The sequence below is a fragment of the Salvia splendens genome, chromosome 4 (assembly GCF_004379255.2).
Source record: "Salvia splendens isolate huo1 chromosome 4, SspV2, whole genome shotgun sequence".
NCBI classification, from domain to species: domain Eukaryota; kingdom Viridiplantae; phylum Streptophyta; class Magnoliopsida; order Lamiales; family Lamiaceae; genus Salvia; species Salvia splendens.
This window is the reverse complement of record NC_056035.1, coordinates 3,450,254-3,475,220: the sequence shown is the minus strand read 5'-3', so window position 1 is coordinate 3,475,220 and position 24,967 is coordinate 3,450,254. Positions and strand designations below refer to the sequence as shown.

The window sequence follows — 24,967 nt, the reverse complement described above, 5'->3', positions numbered from 1 at the left end:
AAAAAAAGTCAATAAGAGGAGAAAGTTTTTTTTTTTTAAATTCTTATTTCTCCTTCATTGTTTTCTACTAGTATTATGAAGTATTTTAGTGCTATATGGAGTATATGAAATGATTATTCGTTCCAATTTAATTACATGGTACATGTAAAATCTTTAGTTTTAACTTTTAAGTACTCTTGATCGGAATTTAACTATTTATTCACTCTGTGTTATAATATCATTAACAAAAATAAAAAAAAATAAAAAAAAATGCTAGTATCTTGATTCAGTATAGCCAAAAATAGCAATCGATGTGTCACATTTAATCTCTCAGATTTACTATTTTACCGATATTTGTTACTACTATTTTTATACTTCCACTGTTCCATTCAAAATGACTATCTTTTCCTTCTTTTTGTCTCAATCAAGGGGTTTACTTAGGGGTGAGGAAACGGTCAGTTCGGTTAGAACCGAACCGATTAGTCGGTTAACCGACTCCCCTTTTTTTCCAAATACAAGAACCATAACGGTACGGTTCCTTGAGGAACCGATTGGTCATAACCGACAGGTTCTTCGGTTCCACTGAAGGAGAGAGTAGTGGTGTGGAGAGTTAGACAATAGCCTCGTCGTCGCCAACGTGAGAGAGAGAGAGAGCAGCCTCTCGTTGCCTTGGCGGTGAGAGCAACGCAGCGAGGAGAAAGCAGTAGCCTCGCCGTCGCCGGTGTGGGAGAGAGCAGCAGTGCCGACATGCTGCGAATATTTAGATGAGAGAGCTCACGTGTTAGTTGAATTGACTTCATTGTAAACACTTGATAATTTTTTCATGGAAGATAAGTCAATGTACCTATAATATGAGATTTATAAGTTATTTGCTAATGCTCCATATTTATCTAATACGTTGAAGTTCCACTCGGTTCTTCGGTTCTAACCACTCGGTTCTTGGTTAGAACCGAGAACCGCTCAAATACTAAACTCACTAACCGAGACCGAACCTTAACCTTATATTTTCGGTTCTCGGTTAACCGATAACCGAAAAATATGGTTCGGTTCTCGGTTAACCAAGAACCGAGAACCGTTTCCCCACCCCTATGTTCACTTTCTTCTTTTAGATTTCTCTCTTTTTTTCTTATTAAAATATTCAATTATCTTTTTCTCTCTATTTTACTCCATCTAAAATTCCGTATCACTCAAGAATATGATCATCTTAAGTGGAAGGAAAGGATTATTTACCTAACTCAATTGACGGATAATAACATTTTTTTTTCATTTAGCATATTAGAATCGATTCAATCATAAGCTAAATGCAGAATCCAATTTTCGAAATAATGGTCAACAAATTGAAATACTTGAGATTTTTAACATTTTTTTTTCATTTAGCATATTAGAATCGATTCAATCATAAGCTAAATGCAGAATCCAATTTTAGAAATAATGGTCAACAAATTGAAATACTTGAGATTTTGTAAACACAAATTTATTTCCAGATGTTTGGAGATCATTTGGTGACTCTTATATTTAAACATCAAGGCCCAATTTGTGTCAAGAAAAATATCACTGGACCACGGTAAGCCCGGTTCTCATATTTCGACTTGGCCCAAAGTTTGTTTCATATATTTGTAAGTGGTGTGTTTTTCTTTATTTTTTGGTAAAACAAGCGGCCTAAGCCTGAGATGGAAATAAATTATCGACAATACGAAATGCTTAATCTATCACGAAGAGGCTAAATATTAAGTGGTGTGCCTATATTTTTTTAAATTTTCATTTATTTATTTAGCGATGTTCATTGGGGAAATCCACTCTGTTTTGATAAGCCAATTCAATTTCAAGCTAATTTCAATTCGGATCAATTGAGTTTTTTTCATTTTGACTAAAATTTTCAGAATCTAGTCTTAACCCAACGGATATTGGGTAGCCTGTTGGCTCGTCAGCATTTTACATTGATCGGATAAAATTATATGCCATTTGATTTTATGGATATTAGTCATGGTTGACAATTTCATGAAATTTCACTATTTAAATTATTTGTTATTAAAAAATATAATTTCATGAGTTATAATACCATTTATATTTTATCTAGTCAAATTGGTTCACTTAAGGCTTAGTTTCATGCACAACCTCCACCCAATAATTTTAAGTTTTTTAGGCTGTTAGATAGAAAATAGAATACGGAATAAATAATCTAGTACTTTATTACTCGATTATCTTTGATGGGTCTAATTTCATTTCATCAATTCTTAAATAAGCTATAATTGTAGCATTTGATTATTTTATTCAATTATATGTACCCTCTTCATTCCAACACACTCCATAAGTTACGTATCAATTTTTTTTTTTACTTTTGTAGTTTAATAAATAGTTTATAATCATGTTCCAGAAGTCTTTAATTTTCATTGATAGTATATTCTCGTATCATGGAGCTTCTTATTCTTTCTTGAAAGTTTAGGCTCATTTCAATGAGCTTTTACAAATATGTTGATAGTTTAGGCTCATATCAAAGAGCTTGTTAGACTTCGATGATAATTTTTACTAATGCCAATGAGCATTTCAATTTTCATCACTGAGAATTTTGACTCATGGTAGCCAATCATATAGTTTTGTTCATATCCATGAGTTAGTCACTTCAATTTGAAAATTACTGGATCATAATTTAGATATTATAATGAACGAACTAACGATTATTCATACATTGTTAATTGCTCTGGTACTATGATAGAAAATAAAAAAAAAGTAGAAAATAAAAAAAATGAGATAATTATAAAGACTACATTGTTGTATTATGTTCTTGTTAATCAACTCTAATACATCCAACTCTTTTTATAAAGTTCAATTCTAGCAAATAAGGGCCGGATATAGATCCCGATTTTGATATCTCTTCGCCTACTTTCAATGCCTAAATTATGATCAAATTCAAAAAGCAATCATTAGTTGGGGCATATAATTAAGAATATCTTTTCCGTGACCGAGTTTATTGTAATGATAAAACATCTGCAAGATTGCAAGTATCATTGTCGTGATATTAACAATATTTAGTGTCTGAATCAGGTGCAATATTGGATGCCAATCTAGAGACGTGTAAAAATTGTCTCTAATTAATTAAAAAAACTATGTGCCTAAATTTTTTTAATCTTCATAGCCTCATAAATAAAAGTGAAAGTGAATATCTATAATTTTATGTATTTGATTCTATACGAATCAAGAAATTTAAGGATTTAGTAGGTACTGCCAATTTAGGTAGGAGCTACGACTACATTCATCTACGAAAGACAAAAATCATCCTCATTAAAAATAATAGGAAAAGAATTTCGTTTTTTCCTCTTCCTCAGCCAGACAACATAAAAAGTGAAAGTTATTGACATTAGCATATGAGTAGTTGTTCATTTAAATGTTTTTGGTGTTTTTTGCTTCTTCTTTTTTTTTTAAACTTTTTTGACTTTTGATTTCTTTATTTTTATTTATCTTCATTGAATTTGTTATTGACTTTTTTTCTCCATATATACTTTTTCCAATATCACAATATTTCAAACATAAACTAAAAGTTTTCTTTTCTACAAAGTATTCTTTTGCATTGTTATTTATTAGAATATAAAAAAATATAATTTTATTCATATTTTTAATATATCTGAACTAAATACTCCCTCCATTTTTCAAAAAATATAAACTCTTTCCTTTCTGATTTGTTTTCTAAAGATAGAAACTTTTCATTTTAGGAAATGAACCCACTAACACTAATTTCACTAATTTTTATCTTCTTCTCTTTTAATTTATCAATTTTTTCTCTTTCTCTTTTATTTTACTAAATTTGAATTAAAATCGGTGTCGTTTCTAAATTTCTATTTTTGAATATGTAAAGATAAATATTTAATTATATTTATAAACATTAATTTAATTATAATGTGAAAAATTTGAGATATGGAGTTGATATAAGTAAAATTTATATAACTATAATGTCTATTTATTTCATCGTATCACTTATATTTACTCAAACGATTAACCCCAATTTACTGTCGAATTTGTATTCTTGAAAATAGTTAGACTTGTAGTCAAAGGCATCAATCGTCAGTAGGTAGACGTCAGCTGGAATCAACCACACCATGATTTATTTAATAACATTAATTGATCAATACATGAAATTCAGATAATAGTCCATAATTCGATACCTATATAGTTTGACTAAATCTAAATATTTTGGTTGCAAACACATGCATGATGCATCAATGGCTTCTGATTGAAAGGGGGGGAAAAGAACATTGGTACTCGTCACATTAAACTGGCACAAAATTACTTGGAATGTTACATGCTCTTATAAGAATAAGTCCATAAATATTGAATATTTTGATATGATACAAAATATTTAAGCAAACAATATGGTAAGCTAGCATTAATAATAAATACAATGAGAGTTATATTTAAAATCATTATAGTTCATGGTGTTATCTGTCATTGTTTATCCATCAATGAATAGTCAAAATAATTACTTAGCACCGCCTACCCAAATATCAAAGTCGTCTATGATAATTTTTTTTCAAATCAAATCTATGATGTATAAATTAATATTGATAATATTAATTTCAACTTTAAACAAAATAAAAGGTTTTAATGATAAAATCAAAACAATTATTTGGCATCTATCTAAACATCTTTTTTCAAATCAAATGTACTATGAATAAATATTACATACATTATCGTAATTATAAAATAACGATCTTTTTCAATTAAATAAATAATATATTTTATTAAAATGACAAATATTGTAAGTTGACTACACTTTTAAACTCGTAAAATCATGGCATTCAACTGCTTAACTATTTTTTTTTAAGAACTGATCAATAATAATTCATCTATTGGTAATTACTTGAACCTCGTACCGAATTAAAATGACACGTCTTACCAATTTAGCTGAGCTAGTTCGAACTCACCTCTGAGGTATATAGTTGGATAGCAGTATATTAAAATGTAGAGTAAAAAGTTTCAAAAGTCAACTCTGATTAATAGGTCCAAACTTCCGATGCAGATGATTAATAATTATGCATTTACTGTACATCAGGAAAAGGGGAATGTAAAAGGCGAGTCCAATTAAGCTTCAAAAACAACATAGTGATTCGGACTGTTAAAATATAGTAATTAATTCATAATGCACCAAAGTCAGAAATGCAGATTTATTTTTTTGTCTCCATAATTTACTGAGTATAGTTAATGCATATGGGCCATGTTACTAAATTTATTACAGATTGGATTGAAACAGTTATTAAAGTTTAGAGTGATGCTAAATGGTCATAATGTGGCCGACTATAAAGAGTTAATTTAGTCCATTTACATGTATAAAAAATTTAGAATTACCGATATAAACTTATATGTGTGTGAATGAACTTGTGAGTTGATACTTATCTTTGAATTCCATTACGTAAAACACATTAATATCACGAATTACTGTATACGTTGAGCAACAATCAAGAAATGACAGTAGTAATAAGTTGAGCAAAAACTACGAAAGAGCAACACTAACATGTTGAGCAACATATAATGAAGATGATATAAAAAGTAAAATCAAGTAGTATTAAACCAAAAATTTTAAAAAAAATCAAAATTTTTTGTTATTTAATTAATTTATGGCTGGCCATAATGTGGCCGCATAGCATTATTCTAAAGGTTATAACCATACGTCAAATTACTCTGAATATTGAATAAATAAAATAATAGTTTCAAGGTCATTTTGTACGAGACTTGTAAAAACAAATGAGTCAAATTTGAGATTCACATTAATCCATTCCTAATCAGACAACTTGTTAATATATTCATAAAGTTAATCAAAATATACAGCATTACTATTAATTACCAACTTCTGGTGTGGATATTCACGAATTTAAAGGTGGATGATAGTATAATTTTCTCGGATATTTTCATAATTAAAGAGTAGGAGTAATTATAATAAAGGTTTCAACTCGTGTACTGCTTCGGTTTAAATGTAGATAAAAAAATATTTTATGATTAGTCAGTCTAAATCACATTAATCAATTGGCAATTTGACACTCATAGTGACTAAATCAAGATCTAAAAGAATTAGATAGATAAGATAATAGTGCGATACAGTAACTATTATAGGATTTGGCTGCAATTAATTATGAGATATATCTAGACGAACCAAGATATATTGTCACAACAGAGATTTTGAAAAAAATGCAACTGAATATGAGAATTGATTATGACTTTTAATCATAATTAATTATAACAAGGATTCATAATGGTGGATGAAGGGATGAAAAGAAGAGAGTATCAAATTTTATTATGTATGTATAATCTTCTAAAGATATACACTCATAAATTTAGATAAAGAGTATTTTATTGTTAGCCATAATATAACTAGATTAAACCAATAGCTTTCCAATTTTTACACACAATTGAAAATACAGCCACTTTTGGCCCTCCAAGATTTCGCAGATTAATTGTGTAATGATGTGTATGTACAAATTATCATAAATAAGATAAAGAATATTTCATGGTTAGCAATATGACTAAATCAGAATGGTCTTTATTAGTGATTACAGCTTTTACCCACAATTTAAAACATAGCCATTTTTGGCCTCAAATGAAAATACAGCACATAATTAAAATTATAGCCAATTTTGGCCCTCAATTGAAAATATAGCCCTTTTTGGCCCTCAAAGATAGTGAGTCATCCATTTTTAAAACCTAAGACTAGTAAATTTCATTAAAATCAAATTTCAACAAATGATATTCAGATATCAGTAGGCACTACTAATAATTAAGTGGCGCGTAATTAATATTCCCTAAAATATATAAGTATGATTTTCACCTAAGTCTCGTCCTATCAATATGTATAAGTATGATTTTCCATTTGAAGTCATGCTCCAATTTCACATCTTATTTTATTTTATCATTCATGCATGTGTAATACAATGCTATTATTATAAAGCAAAAAAACAGTTCACCTCTATATCACTCTATAATGACCTCACATAAGTGGCTGTAAAGTGTATTATATTTAACCATTATAATTTATAAGCGTTTAAAAATTTGTCATGGTACTGAATAAGATCCCAAATATGACTGGATTCTCTTGTGTCATGGTATTAAATAAGTTACTAAATCAGATCAGCTTTTTAAAATCATGGTATGCATAAGACAAAATACATATACACTCAATATTAATAATAGTAATATACTACTATATGAGAATGAGATTAATAGGAAGGTTGAAAGATGAACCATGTTCAATTCATTTCATAAATACAAAATCGAAGGTTCAAATCCGAAATACTATTTTCAGTTATTTGCCTATATACAGAATCTCATGTAAAAATCATGAATTTTGGCTAAATCATAGTCTATCCTGCAATATCAATAAAAATAAGAAATTTACTTAATATTTTTTAAAATTTGACGCACATAGCGTAGTTGACTTATTTACTTAGTGTGTTAATCAAAGTGATAAAATAAAAAATTAAAAAAATAACTCATCGAAATACAGCTTTAATGATGAGGAAAAACAAGAGTCCACGTAAAATCTACTATAAAAAGCGAAGGTTGGCTTCTTAAAACTTCCTCATTAACTGCAGAAGAAATCCAAAAATCCCTCTCTCAATCCCTGAAAATCATCTCCCTCCCATTTCGGGTTGTATACAGACGTTTTATACATGTAAAACACGTAAAAAAAAATTTACTGGAAAAGTAGGAAAAAATGGCAATAAATTCAAGCGTGGCTGCAAATCCGTCAGAACCACCGTCGGCACCGTATACGGCGCCAATGTCGGAGCCAGGAGTGCTCGAAGTGCGCCTTCCGCCGCCGATGACCACCGCGAAGAAGCTTCGGCACCGCCTCTCGGAGATTTTCTTCCCCGACGATCCACTCCATAAGTTTAAGGATCAGACGGCGTCTAGAAAGTTCATTTTAGGCCTTCAGTTTTTCCTCCCCATTTTACAATGGGCGCCACATTATACTCTCAAGCTGCTCAAATCCGACGTCGTTTCCGGCCTCACGATTGCCAGCCTCGCAATTCCGCAGGTAGTGACTTTTTTTTTTAGTTTGATTTTGAATTTTGGGGGTGTGCTTTGAGCTATAATTTAGAAAAATGTACTAGAAATTGATTTAGGCACACTGAAAAGAGATGAGAATTTACACTTTTATTAGAGTAGATTGTGATGTGATTCTTAATTGAAACTGAGAAATGGTTTGTTGCATTTGTATGCGATGACGCAGGGTATTAGCTATGCAAAGTTGGCGAATCTTCCACCAATAATCGGACTCTGTGAGTGTAAAAAATCATTTAATATTGGTTTTTTTTACTGTTTTCGTCTTTGAAAGCATCTGATCCATGATATGTTGATGCATGCAGATTCAAGTTTTGTACCTCCATTGATATACTCTGTTCTCGGGAGTTCTAGACATCTCGCGGTGGGCCCTGTCTCGATTGCGTCTCTTGTAATGGGAACAATGCTCCACGAAGCTGCCTCCCCGGAAGAGCAACCGGCTCTCTACCTTCAGCTAGCTTTCACAGCAACATTCTTCGCAGGGCTGTTCCAGGCTTCGTTAGGCTTTCTAAGGTTGAAAATCTTCTTCACCTGCAATACTTCGAGCATTAGTTTCAATGATCTGAGAGGTTTTCTTGCAAAAATGATGATGTTGTGCATTGGTCAAGAGTTGAGAGTTTTTTTGTCTCAATTTTTCTCTAAACTTCGTGCTTGAGAGTTGATTAACTTTGCCAGCAGCTGTGTAAATTCTTGCATTAGTTTCAGTAATCTGTTAAGTTTTCTCGAAAGAATGATGATACTGTAGCATTGGTTAAGGCTCAACAGTATGTTTCTGCCTCAATTTTTTTGAAAACTATGTGTTTGACAGATTGATTAACTGTGTGGTGTGCAGATTAGGATTTGTCATCGACTTTTTGTCAAAGGCAACTCTAGTCGGATTTATGGCTGGTGCTGCAGTCATTGTTGCGTTGCAACAGCTGAAAGGCCTCCTTGGGATAGTTCATTTCACGAGCAAGATGCAAATGAACGCAGTTTTATCTTCTGTCTTTACTCATAAAGATGAGGTGGAATCTCCAATTTCTTTAGAACAATACAATCATTCAAAACTATGGTTTCATGTTCTAATGCTTACAATGTCGGCTTCCTTCATCTTCAAAGTTGGCTACTAGTTTTCCTCTGAGATATTATACCAAAAGACATTGATATAGCCAATGTTATTGATCCAAAACAACATAAACCCCGTTGAATTGCTATATGTTTTCTGGTTATCTCTCGTTTTATACTTAAATTTAGCGAATACCTAAACTATTGAGTTACTTCACCTCTGCAGTGGTCATGGCAGACAATAGTCATGGGAGTCTGTTTTCTGATTGTATTACTTGTCACCAGGCATATTGTAAGTATTTATTATCTTCTTCGTGTGTTATTTCTCTAGAGTTGTGTCACTTGTTTCGTTGATGATGTTAACTACGAATGCAGAGCATGAGAAATCCGAAACTGTTTTGGATTTCAGCAGCTGCACCATTAACATCAGTTATTCTGTCTACTGCTCTAGTAGCATGCCTCAAATCAAAGCTTCCTGACATCCAAACTGTAAGAAAATAAGTCAGTTTCTCCTATAAATGATGAGACTGTTAATTTTTTATACATCTTATGTGGGAAAAAAAAATCTATATCTACAGATAGGGAAATTGCCCAAGGGTGTAAATCCGGCATCAGTCAACATGTTGTTCTTCAGCGGGCGTTATATAGGCCTTGCAATCAAAACTGGTCTCATCACCGGCATACTTTCTCTAACAGTAAGTCCTCTCTACTTTTCCTGCCAATGTAGCGTCTTAAACCATGTAACGCAGTGAAATTAGTGATATTTCTCTTCTTGTGTAGGAAGGGATTGCAGTCGGAAGGACATTTGCAACGCTAAAAAACTACCAAGTCGATGGAAACAAAGAAATGATGGCCATTGGCCTAATGAACATGTCTGGTTCTTGCGCTTCGTGTTATGTCACCACAGGTAGCATTTTTTCTTCGCATTCTTTTAACACGACCACAACACAAACTAGATAATGTTTGAGATTTTGTCTTTCAGGATCATTTTCGCGTTCAGCAGTGAACTACAATGCTGGAGCACAGACTGTGGTGTCGAACATTGTGATGGCTGCAACTGTGCTGATAACTCTGCTGTTTCTGATGCCACTGTTTCGTTACACCCCAAACCTGATCCTTGCAGCAATCATCATAACCGCTGTGATTGGCCTAATTGACTACAAAGGCGCCTATGAGCTTTGGAAAGTAGACAAACTTGATTTCTTGGCTGCAATGTGCTCATTTTTTGGAGTTCTGTTCATCTCAGTGCCTCTTGGCCTTGCTATAGCAGTATGTTCTTGTTTCTGATCTTCTCGATCAAACCACATGCTCATGGTGAAAGAAGCTACTTATCTCATTCACGTTTGACATGAATTGTAGGTTGGGATATCGGTGTTCAAGATTCTGCTGCATGTCACTAGGCCTAACACAGTGCCTTTAGGCAACATTCCAGGGACTCGAGTGTATCAGAGCCTCTACAGATACAAAGAGGCCATGAGGATCCCGTCATTTTTCATCCTCGCAGTGGAGGCGCCTATCTACTTCGCCAATTCTACCTACTTGCAAGAACGGTCAGTATATAGCCCGTTGTCTACGTGCTAGAAATCAACATGCACTAGTAGTTAGGTTGCCTTATATTCCAAGGATGAGGGCGTAATACCATAAGGTCTTCTATTCCTAAACTACTGCAGGATTTTGAGATGGATTCGTGAAGAGGAAGAATGGCTGGCATCAAACAGCAGCAACAACTTGAAATGTGTGATTCTTGATATGACCGGTAAGAGTCACAACACAATAACTGAATAACATGATCCATAACTTTATGTTTTGATATCTCGCTGTATTTTATTTTATGGTTATTTGCTAGTAATTACACGAACTTTTTCTCAATGGCGCCTCCTATCCTATTCGTCTTTTGATCAGCCGTGACAGGAATAGACACGAGTGGGATTGATCTGATCACAGAGCTCCGGAGGGTACTCAATCAACGATCACTCAAAGTAAGCATTCGATTCATATGTCACACTTTTATTTTTACATCTCAATTTCACTATCACCATAAAACTCAAATGTTATCCAAAACACGTGGTGTGCATCAATGACACTAAAACACGATTGTGCAGCTCGTGCTGGTGAACCCGGTCGGAAGTGTGATGGAGAAACTGCACCTTTCCAATATCTTGGACTCGCTCGGGTTGGAAGGGCTCTATTTAACGGTTGGGGAAGCGGTTGCGGACATTTCTTCTTCATGGAAGGCTCGACCTTGAAAAATGATCACTGTGATTTAAAATCTGTGTTTGCTTCAGTAACATGCATCGCTTGTAATTATATTGCAGACTGCAATATATTGAATGAAAAATGCGAGTTCAGTCACATGATGAAATATCTTTAACCTACCTATTTAAAAGAGCATGGTTTCATACATACATCAATAGGCTTTGTGTTGGATTTCAATTTTACTTCTAATTTTAAGATGGTTCTAATGCATCTCCTATACTTTGAATTGAGGGGTACTACAAAAATATGTATTTAAAATTTTAATCACATTTTAAGTATTTTTTTTCTCTAATTAAAAGGCAAATAAATAAATAAATACAAAAAATTCTCTGGCATTGTAAACCAAATTGATTAAAAATATTTGCTATTTAGCTTTAACATTTGTAAAATATTTGAGTATTTTATTGACAATTTTTTTATGAAATTTCATTTTTCGTAGAAGATTTACAATATTTTTTATTGAAATATTGTCCTATAAAGATTTCTACTTGGGATATTATTATTACTGGAGGTATAGTGCTAAAAATAAAGTTAGACACCATTATTTTTCCATCTATTGATATTTAATTAAGAAAATAAGTAAAGCTAACTTTAATAATATACCAGTATATAATTAAATTAAATATTAATGTTGTAATTTAATGGATTTAAAGAAATTCAAGCAACCTTCAATATTGATATTTTAGTCCCACTTTTATAAGTCCATTTGTATTTTAAGATTGAAAAATGTATATACCACATCGGACAACGGTGATGGATGAAAGAGGACTTGACCACAATATTTATAAATATTGTACTTGCTCGTTTCATGCAGCACACATCCAAGCAGGGATCCAATAGTATAATATTGTGTGTTTCGTGTTCGTGTACCCACAAACTTGGGTGTATGTACCCGGGTACCCGTTTTGACACCCTTATTAAATATATGATGTTTTGACAACCTCTGGTTAAATATATGATGCAAAAATACAGATTTATGTATCTTTGTTTTTGCTCATTGATAATGGAGTAATAAGATAATTATGAGAGCTGAGATGTTTGGGAAATAATTACTACTACTACTAGTATTTAAAATTGAATAAAATAACAGTTTGTTAACATACCAAAACGGTTGTGGAATGTACTCATTTATTGAAGATAGGAAATAGTAGTTGTTGTATTTCTTACTCCATATTTAGTAATGAAATGGAATCACAAACTTTTATTTTAAGCTATTTTTAAAATCATCTACTACTGCTGCTGCTGTAATTTATTATTATTTTTTACTATATTACTAGTATAAAATTATGGCTATACTATTTTAAGTGTTTAAGGCCACCCGCAACGCGTCACGCAGGTGGCCCGTATTCCGTCACGAAGGGACGAGACGGCGGCGTGACGCGTTGCAGCGCCCCGTCTAGTCCCCAGCTCGTTCCGCGTTCCGTCTCGCCGTGACGAATGGCGAGACGTCTCGCCACGCGTCGAGGCGACGTGGCGCGCTCCGGCGCCATGCGTGACGCACACCTTCCGGCCCGCGAGTGTGCATCATCACGCTGACGTAATAAATTTTTTTTTTTTTTAAATTGAATTAAATAAAAAAAATAAAAAAAAATTGAAAAACGGTAATATTACTGTTATATTACCGTTTTTTCAATTTTTTTTTAATTTTTTTACTCTATAAATACTCCTAATTCATCATCTCCAGTTGTAATTTTATTTTATTTTTTAATAAAGTGTGTTTTTTTAAATTGAATTTGGTTGGAAATAAAAATAAAAAATGAAATTGAATGAATAGTAATTTAAGGAATGGTTAAGAGACTGAGGTTGCAGGTTTCGTCCCTAAGTTAAGAGATGGAGTAAAAAAGTACAGTGAGACACATGAATAATAATTTGAGGGACGGTTAAGGGACGAATAAGTGACAACGTTGCGGATGGCCTATCGTTATATCGAGAGTCGAGCCATAGTGGCGTCCTTGATCATTTGTCGTTTATGAAACGGTCACGGCGTTGGCGGTCTCTGAATTCGGAGATAGGACGTTGGAACTGAAAAATGAAGAGCAGTGGGCCCGCCTCATTTTTACCAGCTATTTGCCTATTTCCATTTTTCTTAGAGCCTAAAAACTAAAGCTGCCACTCATAATTTCTCACTTATTTCCCCTAATTCGATTCCCTGCCCCTTCTCTCACTTTCCGGCGCCACCCAATCTCCTTCCGCGGCGGAATTCTTCACCGGGGACCTCACCCGATCCGCCGGACCACCTCCTCCGCTCTCACAAGGTGAGATTGTTTCGCATTTCTGATTCAATAGCAAGTGAAGAATGAGTGCGGGAGTTTGGTTGCAATTGAAGTTTTTTTTTAATCATTATGATATTAGTGCATAATTTGTTTATATTTTCTTGAGCTGACTCGGTGCAGTGACCGGTGGAAATATGACATTTGCGAAAATTTGTTCAAATTATACAGTAAATGTGTATAGAGTAATGTTGCTGTGGTATGTTACTATTGTCCTAGGTGTTGGATTTTGGAACCACATAGGATATCTGGTTTGCGTAAATCTTCTCTGTTGCTGTTGGTTGTATCGATTGCCAGTTCTAATCTCATGCTAGAGGTCTCAAAATTTCAGTCCTTTTCTGTTCTCAACCTTCTTATCATACTTGATTTTGTACGAGCTAATAATAATTGATATTAGTACTTTTTTCCAGTTTCCTATCCTCCTAAACGTTTTACACTTGAGAAGACATGATCTAGTTGTTTAGAAAATTGTGCATCATAGAATGCAGGATCAGAATCAGTTTATTTGAGTGCTGACTTTGGGAATCGCGTTGTGTTCTCACTTGGTTGTGTATACTCGCCTCAGCAAATGTTAGGCCCCGTCTCTTTCTACATACCCATGACATGATTGTTTGTGCTTAATTATCTGAACAAACGCTCCTAGGTTCAGCCTCTAAAGTCCATTCCAATGGTTCCTATTGATATTGCAATTTTTTTTACTTACTTCCTCGACAGCTCGACTACATTTGTCTGATTCCATTTTGTTTTATTAAATGACCAGCTCATCAACAAATTTTCCTTGACCTGTACATTATAACACTGCAGCATGCAAGCTTGACAACTTACATTTTTTCCCCAAATACATTGATAACTAATGCTGTTATTGCCCACTTCTTAGTATTTGGTGATCTTTTATGGTCTGGTTTACTTCTTCGTCATTCTTTCAATATTTTTCGTGTTGTCTTCTTAGTGTTTATTGAATGTTAAATGATTGTCATTCAGATGGGAAGCAGCAGCTCAGATGAAGAGTCAGATTTCAGTGACTCAGAAATAAATGAATATAAGGAGAAGCCTTACGAGCTACTTAAGGCGGGTACTTACAAAGTAAAGGGCCCAAAAGGTTCTCTTAGATGTCCTTTCTGTGCTGGTAAGAAGAAACAAGATTATCAGTATAATCATCTTCTTCAGCATGCTATTGGAGTGGCTAAAGGCGCTGCCAGCCGAAGTGCAAAACAGAAGGCTAACCATCTGGCTCTGGCAACTTTCCTAGAAAAAGACATGGCTGATGAGGCCGAGCCAATGCCTCAACCTACCATTTCTATACCCGCTCCTAAACCTGAGAAGAGCGAGCTGTATTGTTGGCCATGGGTGGGGATAGTTTCCAATATACAAGATGAACCGAAGAATGGTGGTTCTGTTGATCGTGGTGCTTACTGGTTAAAGAAATTCTCCAAATACAAGCCGATCCAAATTGAGATGTTCTGGGATGACCATCAGCACAATGCACAAGTCGTTCTAATATTTGATCATGATTGGTTTGGATTCAAGAATGCAATGGAATTTGAGAAGTCCTTTGAAGCTGATGGTCGAAGCAAGAAAGGATGGGATGAACGAAGAACTTCTCCAGGGCCTAATCTGTATGGCTGGTTTGCCCGTGAAGAAGATTATAATTCAGGAGGGAGTGTGGGAGACTATCTTCGGAGGAAAGGGGAGCTGAAGACAATCGCTGACCTTGTGCAAGAAGCAACCAAGGATAGGAACAAGATTGTTGGCAATTTGGTCAATGAAATTGATTTGAAGAATGAAAATTTGGATCAGTTGCAGATTAAATACAATGAGAAGACGTTGTCATTGAGTAGGATGCTTGAAGAGAAAGATGAACTTCACCGATCCTTCTATGAAGGTTTTTTTTTAATTGTTTCATTTTCCCACATGTTCGTGTCAGATTCTGATTGATAAATGAGTGTTTGCATGCATGTCTCTAATAAACAAATCTTATGTTCAAACATATCATTGCTCCGAACATTTGCTTTCCTGAGTCCTGCCAAACCTTGCTCATACTCTTTGCTAGATATCCAACTCCATAACATGATCTACCTTCACAACTTGAGTTGGCTGTTGCTGAGCTTAGTTTTCACAATATATTTTTGCAGTTTATAATCAGAGTTATAATTATATTCTAATGGTTCATTTAGCAAAATCTTTTGTTGTGACATAAGCAATGGTTTTTCTGAGTCTTGTTTGTTTTCAGAAACTAAAAAACTTCAACGCATTGCTCGTGAACACATAAAGAGGGTTTTGGATGAACAAGAAATGCTGAACATAGAACTGGAGAGTAAAAAGAAGAGGCTTGATTCCTGGAGCAAAGAGCTGAAAAGCCGCGAGGCATTAACTGAGCGTGAGAGACACAAACTTGAAGAAGAGAAGAAAAAGGCAAGTATTTTCCATAGCATGTATTAGTCTATATGAATGTATATCCAAAAATGAAGTTGTACTTCTGCCATGATTTCTTATATATAAGCATGAGCTTCACTAGTGTGCCAAAGCTATTCTCTTTTGATACTAATTAGAAAGAATTTTTTATCATTCTAAATGTTGACTCAGATTTACTGTTTCGGCATAATATTCTAGTAGTATATAATTTCTATTAGGTTGGTATATGAATGTTATGATTTAGGCAAAAGTTCTTATGCCTTTCATGTTACAATAGAATTTTCAGCTTGTAATTATCTAGAGTGTGTGTACTCAAATTTATTATCTTCCTCCCAATCTTCGTATAGTAGTATTCGTCTTTGGTTATTATATTGGAGCAAAACTAAATTGCTGGTAATGTGTACTGCTTTCATATTTTCTGTCAGAATAATATGAGAACTATATGGTGTAATGTATACTTCTCATCTTTGATTACATGTTACAATGAAACTAAATTGGTGGTGTAATACTTTTATATTTTACGGCAGAATGACATGAGAAACAGTGCACTTCAATTGGCTTCTGAGGAGCAAAGGAAAGCTGACGAGAATGTGCTGAGGCTGGTTGAAGAACAAAAAGTATGACATGCAATTTAACTGCTCTCCTCCTTGTATAGCATGCACATTATAACTCTACTCTCTACATGTATAAAGTATCCAGTTAATTGTTTCTATTGCTTATCATATCATAACATCTATTGCAATGTGCAGAGAGAGAAGGAAGAGGCGTTGAAGAAAGTTCTCGAGTTAGAAAGAAATTTAGACGAGAAGCAAAAGCTTGAAATGGAAATAGAAGAACTCAAAGGAAAGTTGGAGGTAATGAAACACATGGGAGGTGATGACGATGCAGCTGTTCAGAAGAAGATAAATCAGATGAACGAGCAGCTGCAGGAAAAGAAAGAGAATTTGGATGGTCTGGAAGATCTAAACCAGCAATTGCTTGCTAAAGAGCGCCAAAGCAATGATGAACTGCAAGAGGCTCGCAAGGAACTAATGGCGGTATAAAATTTGTGATGTCTGCTTTCAGTTTCCACATATAGTAACTAATAATATGCTAAAAGCAGTAAAGAAAGATTGTCGTGGATACAGTTTCGTGTATTCATTTCTCTTTTTGCCTCTGTTTGAAGTAGCTCGCCTTTTATTCTTGTATTTAATGCATTTTTGCTCTAATTTGCTTTCAGGGTTTAACTGATATGTTGAGCAGCAGCCGTGTTAACATAGGGATAAAGAGAATGGGCGAACTCGATGAGAAAAGCTTCAAAAATGCATGCAAGCAAAGATACCCACCCGAAGAAGCTGATATCAAGGCTCTTGAGCTCTGCTCCCTGTGGCAAGAAAAGCTAAAGAATCCTGAATGGCACCCATTCCGAGTCGTTGAAGATAGCAAGGGGAATGCTCAGGTAACTTCAAATGACTTTTATCAGTTTTTGCCTATCTTGGTTGACATTTTATTTCATACTATATCAGTACAACACTTGCCATGTTTAGAACTTCCCCTTAAATCTTTTGCAGCACGTGTTGAAAGAGGACGACGAATTGCTAGTAGACCTCAAAGAAGAATGGGGAGAAGAAATCTATGACGCCGTTGCTACAGCCTTGAAGGAAATCCAAGAATACAACCCGAGCGGGTGCTATGTGGTTCCTGAGCTGTGGAACTTCAAAGAAAACAGGAAGGCCACTCTAAAGGAAGTCATTGCATACATTTTAAATCAACTGAAGACGCTCAAGCGCAAGAGAACCTAACAAGATATCAATCACTGATGATTTCAAACAGCCCATTCCAAACTGGGAAACAAACTCAAGATCTTCATTTTTCACTTCTTTTCTGAGGCTGTTTATTATCTGAGTTGTAGTTATTATGATCCTTACTCTAATTTGCATTGTTTCCTAATGCTGAAAGACCAAGAAACTGTTTCATCAGCTGCTGGGCATTGTCTGGAATTGCTTAAACAATGCGTTCGTGAAATAATATTGCATTTGCCTAATTTTGATTGTTAGCTTCTTTACTAATGTGACTTTTTTGGTTGTTAGAAAAATAAAATTGTTTCTAAAATAAATTTATAAGAATGTGATGTGATAATACTACAATTTTATACTAGCATTTGCAATTTGGCAAATATCATAAAACTGTCTCGATTTAAAATCCCATAAATAGTGAATGTAGGAATAACGTGGGTTCACATTTCCAAGCCACTATAAACACACAGCTTCTTCAGCTTTACCAAATTCCCATTTCGCGAGCCAAAGCCCTAGAATTCGACCATGTCTGACAATCAAGGTGATCAATCGTTTCTTAATTATCTTGAATTTTCTTCACCATTGTTGAATTTAGCTCTTCACTAATCTCTTTTATGAATTTGAACAGGAGATAAAGCGAAGCTGCTGAATCAACCTAAGCCCGAGAATAATGAATACGACGAGGTATTAGATTCCGCCTCTGATTTTTCACTGTTTTGAGATGAGAATTAAAGGAGCTTCTTTGATTTTGAATTGATTAATTTGTTTTTATGCTTCTTTGAACATTGAAGTAGCTGAAAATACAATTTTACTAAATTTGCATCTTCATAAATTTACCAAAAATTCATATGGTAGGTTTTCGATTGAGCAGCATGAGTTGAATTTTTATGAATTTGTATTTAGCTATGAATTATTCATTGTAATTCACAGAGATCACTGTATTTGATTTCCAAGGCTACCAAATTGTTGCATTTCAATGCAATTCCTTGATTCTAGCTTGCCGATTAAAGTTAGCAAATTGTTTGAAACACAGTGATGATTACTAAATTTGGGCCTTTTTTGCTGAGATTACTGTTGGTTTTCTTCAGATGGAAGTGGCTAGTATTCAAAAGAAGAAGGAAGTAGCAGAGAAGGTACAGCCAATTTCTGTTCTTTCATTTTCTTCCAAATTCTCCTATTGATCTCAGTTTTTTCTCCAAATTTCATTATGTAGGGGCTTATACCATATGATCCAAGCACTCTACCATTATTTGAAATGCCTTCTCAACCGGCACAGTCTTCGTCTCCCTTCCAAGACTCTTCGTCTCCTCATGGTCTCGACAACATCCACCATTTTGGCGAAGTAGACATTCCCATGCGGGATGTACGAACTTCATACACTGCAGAGGAGACCCTGCGAATTTTCCAAGCCTACGTGGACATTACCGAAGATCCAATCATCGCCAACCGACTAAAAGCAACGACTTTTTGGGAGAAAGTCGCCGAGAGGTATAACGAGGTGCGCCCGGGAGGTGCCCCGCAGCGCACATCTCGTATGCTTCGAGCCCATTTCGATAGGGCGAACCCAGAAATAAAAAGGTTCTGCATCATCTACAATAATCTGGAGTCACGAGGGAGGAGCGAGGCAAATGAGGTGGATATTTTAACCGAGGCGATGACCACTTATCAGGAGGAGAATAAGAAGCCTTTCAAACACGTAAAGACCTGGGAGAAGGTTCGCCATTGCAAAAAATGGGCGGGGAACGGAGAATCTTCACCGAAGAGAGCAAAGTACAGCTCCGGTGGCCAATTCTTCAACAACGGCGAAGCCAACCCCGTTCCAAGCAACGGTGGCGGGGGTGAGAGCTTCGATGTGGAGCCGAGTAGCCCTGTGGTTGGACAAAAGATGGGTAAACGCAAGACGAAGACGAAGGGGGAGGTGATAGCCACGAGCAGTGCGGCAGCAGAGGATATGAATGGCTTTCAGGCGGCACTTGAAAATTTTAGCGAGGCAATTTTGTTGAGTTTATATTACAAAGCTTACAACAAAAATACGTCTCAAATGAATGAGGAGAAATTGCGAATGCACCTTCGCTTTCTGAAATGTCTCGAGAGTAAATTGGGATTCTCTTAATGTAAATGTGGTGGTTTTTAAGTATGTAATCTTTTTATTTTTATTTATGTAATTATTTTAATTTTAATTAAATTTGTATCATCTGATTATTCACATGTGAGGATATATCATATATAAATATTAGATACAATTGCAAATTACTACAAATCAAAGGTAGCATACATATGTAGTAGTACTACATGATGATACTCCTAAATATATAGGTTGGAATAATTTTCTCAACTTAGACCTACAGCAATACAGCATCTTATTTTCAAATAAAACAAGGATGATTTTTCGAAATATATATGATGATGTCTATTACTACATATGTTTAAAAAAAACACTGGTCTATTGTTCTTACCTACACGGCTACACCTAAATATTGAGTGGTAGACAACATTGAGGATTTCGAATATTTGAATTGATTGAAAATTTGTAAAGAACTTCATTTTTTTTGCCAACCATAGATTTATGATTAGAATTGTTCGTTTTTTTTAGAGAAAAGGAAGGTTATACTCCTAATTGATTACTTATTTATAGTATTAAGTATTACTCATTATTCATGTTAGTTATTCATAAAAAAAATAAATATATACTGCATAATTGACCGAATACGTATTCAAGGAAGATCATAAGAGTATTATTAATGGTTACAACAGTATCACTGTTGTTTTTTTGACATTGTCGGCTCTTTCGACTTCCACACTACTTTTAACGATAGCTATTGTATGTATCTTTACTTTCTACTAGTAATTCGCTGATGATTTCTCTTTCACTATCCATCTTCCTGCACGCTTCATGTATTGCCGATGTCATAGCTGCATTCATTGACGTTGATACCAAAAAAATCCACAGTTGTTTATGTTACTCCCTCCGTCCCATGTTACTTGAGGCGTTTCTTTTCGGTACGAGATTTAAGAAAGTGGTATTTAGTGAATTAAATTAAAATAAAATAAAGTAGAGTAGAGAATAAAGTAAAAGAGAGTAAGTAAAAGAAAGAATAAAGTATGCGAGATTAGATGTTTTATTTTTAGCTAAAATGAGAAATCACTCAAGTAACTAGGGACAATCCAAAACTAAATATAACTCAAGTAACTTAGGACGGAGGGAGTATATATCAACATCAAAATTCTGACTCCGCCACTCAATAGAGATATCTTAATTAGTGTAAGCATAATTGAAAAAAAGAAGAAACCAACATCTCAAAAAATCCATGTTTATATCCCAACAATTTTTGTTTTGCACTAAATTGGTATCTATGTGACATTTTTCTTACATGTCCACAATAGACGATGCACTTCCAATTTGCGCGTCTTCATAACCTTCTCTCTCTATGTTATTCAGCGTGAATAACGACATTCACAAATCAGATGTAATTTTTGATAAAGAACTCCATATCACTTGTTAATTTCGGCGTGTCAAACAATAGCACAACAATAAAATCGACAACTAACCAATAAATGAGAACACAAATTACAAAATTGATTTGTGCTGCCGAGGTCATTGTCTATGATTTTGAAAATTGATACTAGTCTATGATTTTCATATGTTGGTTGAGCACATGCAAACGATGAGGTGTAAAAATGATAGTGTGCCAAAAATAATGCTATTGAATTATCATTATTAAATAAAATATTCCATTGTTCAAAATCAATATATAAACCGTGCATTATTGCATACTAGGAAAAAAAATTAAAACAAAAAATATCTCACTTAGTTTATTTAACATCATGAGGTGCGTTATATTGCTGACTATTTAAGTTGCTAACTCATCAATGCAGTGTATTCAAAATGTCAACACGGTAACATTAAAATGTCAACACATAATATCAACGTGTTGACATTTTTAATACCATGCGTTGATGAGTTAACAGAGTTAGCAGCTTAAATAGTTAGCAATTGATCACACCCCATCATTATATTCTCATACAACTAAAAGTTTAATTTCATGATATTAAAAAAAATTAAAGGAAAAAAAACTTATGCTCGCTGTCCCCTATGCATATAATGATCACCTGTGTGTAATAATCTTCATTACTAAATATTCTTCACTTTCAGTAAATTACTTAATACAGTACATTTCCCAAAATCGTTTTAAATTAAAAAAATCCCAGAACTGTAGATCAGATGAACTAAACAATACTGGCAAAGTAATCAAATTCTAAAATAAAAGGGAATCCAAAATTCTTATTACTCCATATCTAAAGTTAAAAGGGTTCAAGCTTCACTACATCTTTAGCATCAAATCGACCTCGGTTTGTATTTTACATAAAAATTTGGGTCCATATTCATTTTAATTGAAACCACTATTTTCATCAAAATTTGATGCATGTGTCAAAAAAATCAAGATTGTTAGCTTAGCTCTAGCTATTTAGCCGCACCCCTACATTACTCCATGTGATTCCAAATGTAATGTGACTAGATTTTTGCAAGACTCCAAAAACACACAAATGAAGTCTCAAAGAAGTCAGGTCCCAATGTTTTAAACTATTGATCGATAATATCATAGTAATATATATAGTGACCATTAATAAAATAATGTATGCACCTTCTCTCTCTCCATGCTCTGCTTTGTACCAGTGTAATGGTTGACTCCACAAGAGAGTCCAGGTACTGACTGATTCATATTACAAAATTGTGACAGCAATAACCCCAATGACTTATGTCCCAATCTTTCAAATGTTGTATCATATTCTTCATGTCAAAAGGGAATCTGTCACACCATCCTCTCTCCTCTTCCGTCACTCCAATATCATCAACCAAATACTCATATTTCTCCAACTTTTTCTTGGATCCATCCATTGATTGGGATTCCCCAAGTCAACTTTCTTGCACCTACTATAAAAATGGCCCAAGCCCACATTATTAAAACATAACCACTTGCAATAACACACCCACTTCTTCACCTTCCTTGTTTCTTCACTCCATCCAAAATACTAGATAGACACACATGGAAGGCGAAGACGGGGAGTCCGCGCCTTCCACTCCCGTGACGCCTGGCGCCCCTCCTCTCTTCGGAGGCTTCAGGAATGGGAATAGGAGACAACCTTCCCTCCTTAGGAGTAGTTGCAAGTGCTTCAATGTTGAATCATGGTCCTTGGAAGATGGGCCCTTGCCCCCTCTCTCATGCTCATTCCCTTCCCCTCCCATCTCCCTTGCTAGAAAGGTCTGTTCAGCAAAGATCTCGCGTTCGAGTCCATTTTTGTCCTTTCCCCCCTAATTTCAAAATAATGAAACTATATGTTATAAAATAGGTGGGAGCAGAGTTTATAGGCACACTCATCCTAATATTTGCCGGGGCCGCGACGCCGATAGTCAACCAGAGGACCGGAGGGGCAGAGAAGCTCCTCGGGCTAGGTGTACATAGGTGCACAAATTAGTGCATCAATATGTGCATCATTTATGCTAAAGGCTATTTTTGAGCCAATGATGGGGGGAGGGGTGACTGTGCCTGGTCCCACAGTGGGATATGCTCAAGCATTTGCATTGGAGTTCATCGTCACCTTCAACCTTATGTTTGTTGTCACTGCAGTTGCCACTGATACAAGAGCTGTGAGAACACCATTTTTCTTGCATTTTTTGCTATGTGTTTGTGTGTGATGCATTTATTAGTAGTTGTTACTACATTTCTAGCTAGATCACCATTAATTGCAGAGACAAGTATTAATTTTTTAGACAAAGAGCGCAGTGCTGCTGGTGATGGTCACCTTCTATTCTGGCAACAATAAATGAAATTAGATAAAATGTTAGTATATTAAATCAAGTGGGATCTCAGATCAGATCCCATAAAGCTAAGATGGGAGGTTAGTTAAATTAGTACTATAATGAGTTGAGTTTTGGAGTATTTTATTTTGACTTCAACTCAAAGAGTTGGATTTATTGTGATAGTATTTAAATAAATTTGGGACAAAACAGGTGGGAGAGCTTGCGGTTGGAGCTACTGTCATGCTCAATATACTCATAGCCGGGTAATACTATCAACTTTCTCTCACCAATAAATTACTACTCCAACTTTCAATACTTTTTTCACTTGTGGTTCAAAACAAATAGGCTTTTCCCATGTGGTTAAGAGTTACATTTCACATAAATTTCATTGAAAAGAAAGAAAGGAAAAAAATGGGCTTAAATCAACTGCATTAGGCCTATGTCACATATTTCACATCCATAGATTTGGTTGGAAATCTTAGAAGAGCACTTAAGGTTGTTTGTCTAATTACAGTTGAGATAGGAAAGGATGAGACAGTTACAGAACAAACATTTTCATTTATAAACAACCTTCATATTGTAAATAATGTGACAATCCTACTAAATATAATGGCAATAAGCATAGGTGTGGTTGGTCAAAGGCTCATAGATCTCTTCCCTTTTGCTCTGGACCATGATCATTAACCATTCAAAGTTTGGACACAATTTTGAATCCAAAAGCAGTAATGAATTTTCACAACATAAATGTTATTGTGATGCAGGGAAAGTACGGGAGCATCGATGAATCCGGTTAGAACTCTAGGGCCGGCGGTTGCTGCAAACAACTACAGAGCCATTTGGGTGTACCTAACTGCACCAATCTTGGGAGCTCTGGCCAGGGCCGGTGTTTATACGGCCGTGAAGCTGCCCGACGAAGGAGGCGACAAGCCTTTGGGAGAACATAGTTTCAGGAGATGAATTCAGACTACACACATATGTATAAGTTTACATGTAACAAGATGCTCAATCCAATGTACATATGGATCAAATAAGATTTAAATTTACATCCAAACACCAAACAACAAGAAAATAAATCAATACTATTCAACTCTAGTTTAATACTTGTAGGAATGGCCTGGCCAAATAATCACACACAATCAGCTTCGCATTTTATCGAACACATTGCATGCAAAACTATGACCCATTTTGATTCAGACCTCCTCAGCCCACATCACATTCTAAAGAGTCGTAGTATTATTACCTGTCAACACGTTGATAAAATATAAATGAAAAATATTAAAATATTTAATTTTTTTTTACTTTTCAATTTTATAAAATAAAATTTAAATGTAAACTATTATACTAGTAATACATTACTATATTAAAATAGAACAAGACAATAACAA

The 24,967-nt window shown here is 34.6% G+C and overlaps 3 protein-coding genes and 1 pseudogene across 3 annotated transcripts; all 4 read left to right on the top strand.

The window, feature by feature from the left end:
* The first annotated feature begins 7,768 nt into the window (after positions 1-7,768).
* On the top strand, positions 7,769-11,354 carry LOC121799692 (probable sulfate transporter 3.4). Its single transcript, XM_042199141.1, has 13 exons — positions 7,769-7,999; positions 8,195-8,243; positions 8,331-8,538; positions 8,858-9,029; positions 9,296-9,361; positions 9,445-9,558; positions 9,648-9,764; positions 9,850-9,976; positions 10,052-10,338; positions 10,429-10,619; positions 10,740-10,825; positions 10,972-11,048; positions 11,172-11,354. Exons 1-13 carry the CDS (start codon positions 7,784-7,786, stop codon positions 11,313-11,315), a joined length of 1,854 nt encoding a protein of 617 aa, XP_042055075.1. The 5' UTR covers positions 7,769-7,783; the 3' UTR covers positions 11,316-11,354.
* Positions 11,355-13,415: 2,061 nt separating this feature from the next.
* On the top strand, positions 13,416-18,030 carry LOC121797924 (factor of DNA methylation 1-like). Its single transcript, XM_042196704.1, has 7 exons — positions 13,416-13,580; positions 14,577-15,477; positions 15,826-16,007; positions 16,535-16,624; positions 16,757-17,044; positions 17,227-17,445; positions 17,558-18,030. The coding sequence occupies exons 2-7, from the start codon at positions 14,577-14,579 to the stop codon at positions 17,786-17,788; spliced, it is 1,911 nt and encodes a 636-aa protein (XP_042052638.1). The 5' UTR covers positions 13,416-13,580; the 3' UTR covers positions 17,789-18,030.
* Positions 18,031-18,193: 163 nt separating this feature from the next.
* On the top strand, positions 18,194-19,998 carry LOC121797925 (glutathione S-transferase T3-like). The gene is made up of 4 exons (XM_042196705.1): positions 18,194-18,323; positions 18,411-18,466; positions 18,871-18,915; positions 18,996-19,998. The coding sequence occupies exons 1-4, from the start codon at positions 18,308-18,310 to the stop codon at positions 19,893-19,895; spliced, it is 1,017 nt and encodes a 338-aa protein (XP_042052639.1). The 5' UTR covers positions 18,194-18,307; the 3' UTR covers positions 19,896-19,998.
* Positions 19,999-22,447: 2,449 nt separating this feature from the next.
* Positions 22,448-24,627, top strand: LOC121798970 (annotated as a pseudogene).
* The last annotated feature ends 340 nt before the right edge of the window (positions 24,628-24,967 follow it).